General features: G+C 44.6%; 1 protein-coding gene across 12 annotated transcripts in view; it reads left to right on the forward strand.

Moving 5' to 3' along the window:
* Nucleotides 1-4,861, forward strand: part of PIAS2 (protein inhibitor of activated STAT 2) — a 29,555-nt gene extending 24,694 nt beyond the window's left edge. For 2 of the 12 annotated variants that reach the window (XM_033085521.2, XM_033085524.2), the window contains exons 12-14: nucleotides 261-403; nucleotides 2,237-2,274; nucleotides 2,898-4,861. In XM_033085521.2, the coding sequence (XP_032941412.1) occupies nucleotides 261-403; nucleotides 2,237-2,274; nucleotides 2,898-3,083 (367 nt within the window). In that variant the 3' untranslated portion in view covers nucleotides 3,084-4,861. Of the gene's footprint in view, nucleotides 1-260; nucleotides 1,385-1,732; nucleotides 2,275-2,897 lie in introns of those variants that run through there. The other 10 variants (XR_004420738.1, XR_004420739.1, XR_004420735.1 and 7 more) reach the window with 10 other exon arrangements.
* The last annotated feature ends 2,006 nt before the right edge of the window (nucleotides 4,862-6,867 follow it).

The raw sequence follows: 6,867 nt of genomic DNA on the forward strand, positions 1-6,867 counted from the left end.
GCAAATGACTCCAGCACTGTACTTTGTTTTAATGCCAACTTGCTCTTATGTCACAGCTGCTGTTGAGAGCCCAAGATTCAGTCATGTTTTTATGAAGACTGTTATGAAAAAGGAAATTAGAGTGGAGTACTGTGTAGTGAGTAGCCACACTGTAGCTTTGTCTCTCGGTGACTTGTGAATGAGAGTGCACAGCAGTGCATGGTTTCCCTTGTGCAACTAACAGCCAGGTTGTTTGTAATTTCCCATGCTGTTTGAAACAGGGTTCTCATGTATCAGCCATCTACTGCCAGAGTGCCCAGCGGGACGACGGTTGATGCTGCTGCTGCTATTCCTCCTTCATTAACAGACTACCCAGTACCATTCCATCACCCACCAATATCCAGTATTTCATCAGACTTGCCAGGTAGGTGCTGGCTGTTTTTTGTGTGTGTTCTGACAGCAGTATTAATTTATGGGGTGGGTAGAAATGGAAAGAATTTATTAACTCTTTGTTTTTTGGTTTTTTTAATGGAACAAGTCTATATGCAGTATGGCACTGATGTGATGTCTAGACAAGCCTCTAGTGCAGGCTGTCTGCCCATTTTCAGATTGCAATTCACAGCAGTGATGTGACAAACACTGCTTTTGGGGTACAAACTGGCATTTGAGCACTGCAGCCAGAAACTGCTCTTGTCATGCTCAGCCAGACTTTGTGTAAACGTCCTGTAGTTATGTGTTGTAGATGCTGAGAGAGAGTAGTTGCTTGTTTTTAGTTACTAGAGGTGTGAGGGTGCTGACTCATCCCAGCCCTCAGTGTAGTTACTCTGCTAGCTGATTGTAGTGGTGCTCTGTCTAGACTGTATGAAAAAGGTTAAGGTGAGCTACAATCTGTGAGCTGACCTCTATTGACTTTCTTTACCTAGACATACCCTAAATGCCTATGATGTATTCTTCAACACTGCTGCTAAATATCAGACAAAAGGTGGGGATACTGATTGTTTTCTATCCTGGCTCCTTGAAAAGAACACTGTGTTTAGGGTCTCTGGGGGTTCTCTTGGCCGGCTGTAACAAACCCAGAGCCCAGGAAGTGGTGACTTGTGACAGGTGTCACTTTGGCCTCCTGTACTTCCCCTTTCCCTGCTCCATTGCCTGTCTCCATTCCTCCCCTGCAACATCTCTGGGTTTTTTCCTCTTCTTTCAGCACCAGTTTGGCAATGAGATGGATATCATTCCCCTTGTTTCTCTGTCCATTTTGGCTCCCTTACTGCTCCCTCCCTCCACTTTTCCCTTGTTAAGAAATCAGCTGTCTTCCCAAATTGGATTGGAGGATAAGCTGAGAGAACAGAAGTCTAAAACTGTTTTCCAGCTCTTACCAACTGAAGTTATAGAACTTGCATAGACAAAAGAAGCTGTCAGTTCTGTAAATGCAGCTGACCTTTAAAATCTCCTCCAAAATTTTTCTCTCATGGAGAAGAGGAGGAGAGATGTCATGGGCCGGAAGAGATTTGGAGGTGAGGGGAGAGGGAGGGAGTATATCATTTCTTTCTGTTGACATAGCAAACACAAGGCCAATATTTAGAAAAAACCACCAAAAAATGTGGTAATTTCTCATTGGTTTTGTAATTCTAAACATCTTTCCCTAAATGCTTACACGCTAATGGTGTTTAAGATGGACACTAGTTGTCACTGCTCTTGGAGGATATACATTGAACTACTTGTAGTTTCCTCTTCTTCATTCCTTTTATTTGTCTAGACACAAAACGGGGATGATATTAGAAATGTTTCCTTATTGGCTGCCCGTGGGTGGAGGAAGAGACCTGCTGCTTGTTTTTGGACTTGTGCATGTTGTGACTTTACTTCATTCCAGCATCTTTAATGTGATGACACTCTTCATGTCCCAGTTTGGCCAAGTCAGGTACAATATGCAGTGAAACTTGCATTAATGAACCAACAGCTCCAAATGGCAACCTCCATCTAAGCAACCACATTGAACCACCCTGCAGTATTCAGTGAATAATACGTCATTATGTCATCCTCATTCTTAAAAAGAACCACTTGTACTAGATAACTCGTTTTGCTGCTGCCTGAAGTAGTCGTTGAGAGTGGTGTCACAGTGGTATATTCCATTTAGAAACTCTGTATGAATTGCAAAATCTGTTCTACAACCACAAAAAAAAAAAAAATCCTTAAATTTGTTGTGTGTGAATAAAAGAAACTTGTTTATCTTGTCTATTTATCATCCTTCTCTTCTTCCTAGGTCTGGATTTTCTTTCGCTAATCCCAGTTGATTCACAGGTATGTTTCTGGTCTGTTGTGGGGTTAATTTCCATGTCTGATTTTTGTGATTTTGTACTCCCATAATTACCAGGTTGCCACCATCCAAACTGTGTTCACAGTTCACTTGCTAGAACTAACCACAGACTAGGGAAACCTAGCAAGGGCTGGTAGTGAAGATACATTAAAGAGGATTCAGTTTGGTCTTTCTGTGAGCCTGGAAACTCATTCTTTACTGATAGTTTGCCTTTTTAAAGTAAATATGTGCTCAGCACTAACTTGAATTTACCCAGAGAGTATTTGAGGCCCTGGTGTAGTTATGGCTGCCCCATCCCTGGAATTGTACAGCTTGGGCAGGGCTTGGAGCAGCCTGGGATATTGGAAGGTGCCCCTGCCCATGGCAGGGGATGGGATGAGATGAACTGTAAGGTCCCTTCCAACCCAAACCATTCTGGAGAACAGAAGGGAGAGGGTGAGGAGGGAGGAGGTTGGTGGCTGCCATCCCCACTTGGTCACAGATTTGCAGATGTGCCGAGATCCCGCTAGGAACGTGTCTGGTGCTTGTTGTGTGGGGAAGATGTATCTTCAGAGCATACATTTCCCTCGTGCAGTTAGTCTCTTCACTCTTCGTTGTTTGTTTCAAGCAGTACTGTCCTCCTATGTTTTTGGATAGTCTCACCTCAACCTTAACAAGCAGCACGCCTGGCAGCATCATCGCCTCCACCAGCCACCACGAGAGCAGCACGCATGTTAGCTCCTCGGGCCGGGCCGAGGCCGGCGTCATCACCAGCAGCAGCGGCAGCGCGCCCGACATCATCTCCCTGGACTGACCCTCGGGGCACCATGGCACCCCGCAGGCATTGCACACAGCTGCTGCTTCTCCTCCTTACCCCGCTCCCCTCCCACAATCCCAGCACCTCTGAGCTCATGCTGATATTTATTGAAAGGATTTGCCTCCTGGGAGAGTGGGGTGAATTTGTTTGATGGAAGAGAAGCGACAGGATGATTTTTTTTTTCTTTTTTTTGATTGGGCTTTTTTAAAATTTTTACTTGCCCTGCTTGTTGAGTAGCTGGTATAGAAAAGGCCCTTTTGAGAATACGTGTTCAAGCTTTTAGTTTGTTCTGGGGATACTGACTTTCTGTCCATGTGTGGATTCCATTAGTGGTATCTAATTTTGTTGAACACAGCAATAATGTAAAAACAAATGAGGTTGTTTATAATAAAGAAAAGCACTTACTCTAGGACAGCAATTAGGATAAAGGTGCAGAAGTGTCAGAATTAGTGAATTTTTAATATTTTCACTGGGGCCTGTAATAACTTCATTAAGAGAATGAAGCTTTGAAATAGCCATGACATGTGTTTGTCTTGTTCCCCACCTTCTCCTTACCTGCGACATACAGGAAGCCTCTATAAATGGAGTTCTTGGGGGTTTTTTTCCTAGTTTCATGTTTTTTGCTAATACAACAGGAGCCTAAGCTGTGACCTCTTCCTCTTTGTGTTCTTTGAGCTGGGAAGGGGACGGACTATCTATGCAAACCCTGCATCACACAGTCTCTGTGCTGCCATGTTACAATTGGGACACCTCACCACCATCAGAAATTCCCAGTGTACAGCTGCTTCGTGTGTTAGCTGCAAGGAGATGAAATAGAAAGAACTTGCTCCAGTGCAGGAGTATTTTCTAGAATTTCCTTATTACAGTTTCTGTTTCTTCGGCGGCTCCTGTATTCTTTATGGACTGTGAGGGAGGCTTGGCTTTTTAGGAGATAGAAGCCATAGCTGCACAGTGTCCCCACCTAATTTTGAATTGTGTGTTTAGGGCTTAATGATGCTTTGCCCCGCATTTCCTGGCCTCCTGATTGTTGGTTTTCTACTTCAAAGGGAACAACTTTGCCCTGTTTTACTCCTCCAATGACCGTGCTGCTTTGTTAGTGTGTACGTGGTGTCTGCCCACACACACCTGGGGATAACCTCAGCAGTACTGTATGGAAGAGGTTACAGACTAGGAAAACAAAGTCATTTTCATGGAGCTGGAATAATGGTATTGTCTATGTATGCTTAAGTAACAGCTTTTCCAAGTGTTGCATTTCTGTTAAGTAACTGTATTTGAGATAATTCCTTCCCTGATGACCAGATCTTACTTTTTTTGCTAACTTTTATGTTCTTTTTTTCTTACCTCTTTAGTTGGATGTCTGGTGCTTTTTGCCTTCCAGTACTGTTACAGTATTTGAACCAAGTACATGGATGAGAAATATTGAAACAGGATGTTTTGTAACTTTTGTCTGCCCTGTACCCCTACCTTTAATGCTGCATTACTGTTCTTACTGCCTTTTTTGTATGATTTTTCACAGCAGTCTTGAGTTCACATGTTGGTCTTAATAGTGCACCCAGTCTTTCTTCTCTTTTTTCTTACCTGTTTAGTATTTTGTACCTTTTAAGGATTAGTTGTTAGCATGATTTATTTCCAATAAAACCATGCTTTTAATGAAGTTTTTCCTGATGGCGGCCACATCAGTGCTTTCTGCATCACCATTGCACGTTGACTTGACTTATAAGTAGAGTGTGGAAAGAGGTTTCAGGAGTAATTCTGAATAAAAGATTTAAAACTGGTCTCTGTTGAGGATGCTGTCTGTGCTCTTAATGTAAAACTCAAGTGTGGCTGAACTGGCTGAGGGGATGAGAACATCAGAAAAGTGAAGTAAGGACAAGTGTCCTTAGGATGTGCTCTGAACCACTTAGGGTGTAGTAAAATACAGCTGCAATTTTGTAAATTACTGTACCCCATGCAGAAGGCAGTAATTGGGGCTGAGGTAGGATTGTGTTATTCAGCTTTTGTGGGCAGGGCCTGCACTTATCTTCAAACTTCCCACAACAGCAGTGTAAGCAGAGATCATTTGAGCCTGGATTGTCACAGGCTATGGTGTGAATGCTTTTCCTGCAGTGCCAGTAGTGCAAGGTTTGTGTAACCCCTGAATCCTTTAACTCTGCTGAGGATGAGGGGTCAGAGCAGGGCAGTGCCCCCTTCTATCCACCTGCTTCCGTAAGAGAACAAGGAATTTGTTGGGATGGGTGGGGAAGGGGATGGGCTGCAGCTGAGCTGGGGCCTGTACCACTCCCATCCTCCTCAACCAAACCAGACTGGGTAGCAGGATCTGGTTTTGGTTTATTTTCTTTTCAACAAGTTCCAAAATATACCAGAATGTGTGTCCAAGAACTTCCAACATGACCACAGCTGCTCCAGGACATTGTGCACCTGTGCAGCAGCAGGAACAGGCATTTCCTGAATGGAAAATGGTGTGGCCACAGCCCCAGGGCAGTGCCTGTCCCCTGTGCTGGGACACCTCCAGTGCTGGGGACAGCTCTGGAACCCTCAGGACAAGAGAGACACCGAGGGGCTGGAGCGTGTCCAGGGCAGGGAACGGAGCTGGGAAGGGGCTGGAGCCCCAGGAGGGGCTGAGGGAGCTGGAAAGGGGCTCAGCCTGGAGAAAAGGAGGCTCAGGGGGGACCTTGTGGCTCTGCACAACTCCCTGCCAGGAGGGGACAGCCGGGGGGATTTGGGATCTTATCCCAGGGAACAGGGACAGGAGGAGAGGGAACGGCCTCAGGCTGGGCTGGGGAGGCTCAGGGTGGACAACAGCAGGAAGAAATTCTTCACAGAGGGTGGTTGGGCACTGGGAGGGGCTGCCCAGGGAGGTGGTGTTGTCTCCATCCCCCAAGGTGTTTAACAGACTGGATGTGACACTCAGTGCCATGGTCTGGGTGACAAGGTGGTGTTGGGGTCACAGGTTGGACTCCAGGACCTCAGAGGTCTTTTCCAATCTGTTTCTGTGGTTCTGAGCAGAATCTTTTGCCATCCATCTCCCAGAGCGCAGAGGATTCCAGTTAGGAAATCAAAGAGCACATCTGCTGTCTGAGAGGACAAAACTTGATTGTTCAGCAAGAATTCCTGCCAGAGCAATAGTGAAATAGGTTAAAATAGTGGTCTAGGCAAACTGTAAAAACACCATTATTCCTACATGGATTTTTTTTAAAGTATGTTTTTAACACAGGCAGGAATGGTCACAGACAACATACAGGCAACAACAGTCATGTAAGTCAAATTAGGATGTAATTTTTTTTAAAAATTACATGATCATGTCATCAGCACACTTTGTTGACACTCTGTGTGTGTTCAATGTGACAGTCCAAAAAATTTCCATTTCCTTCCTGGTTTTAAGAGGAAACTGTCAGGAAAAATCCAGGCAGTGCATCACACACCGTGAAACAGAAGTGATTACAGTTTATGTAGGAAGTTTTCCAGAGGTGGAACAAACTCCTTGAAGCCTTTGTCTTTACTTGTTTCAGGCACAACTTGCCAGGGACCTCCAGGCAGAATCTGCCAATGATCAAAGATGCACTGGAAAAACCTGGCTGCCAGTGTTGGCTCTCAAATTGGCAGAAAAACCTAGTGGGAAGGAAAAAAAAAAATAAATTAAAAAGGGATGAGCCAGCTACAGGAAAAAATAGAACTGGCTTATTGTGAGTTTCTGCATAGACAAAACCCTAGAACACCCTAATGGTAGCTAGGAAACTGCTGCTTTCCAATTAATTCTTTAAAGCAGGTAAAAGTGAGGCCA

This window comes from Catharus ustulatus, chromosome Z, assembly GCF_009819885.2.
Source record: "Catharus ustulatus isolate bCatUst1 chromosome Z, bCatUst1.pri.v2, whole genome shotgun sequence".
Classification (NCBI taxonomy): Eukaryota; Metazoa; Chordata; class Aves; order Passeriformes; family Turdidae; genus Catharus; species Catharus ustulatus.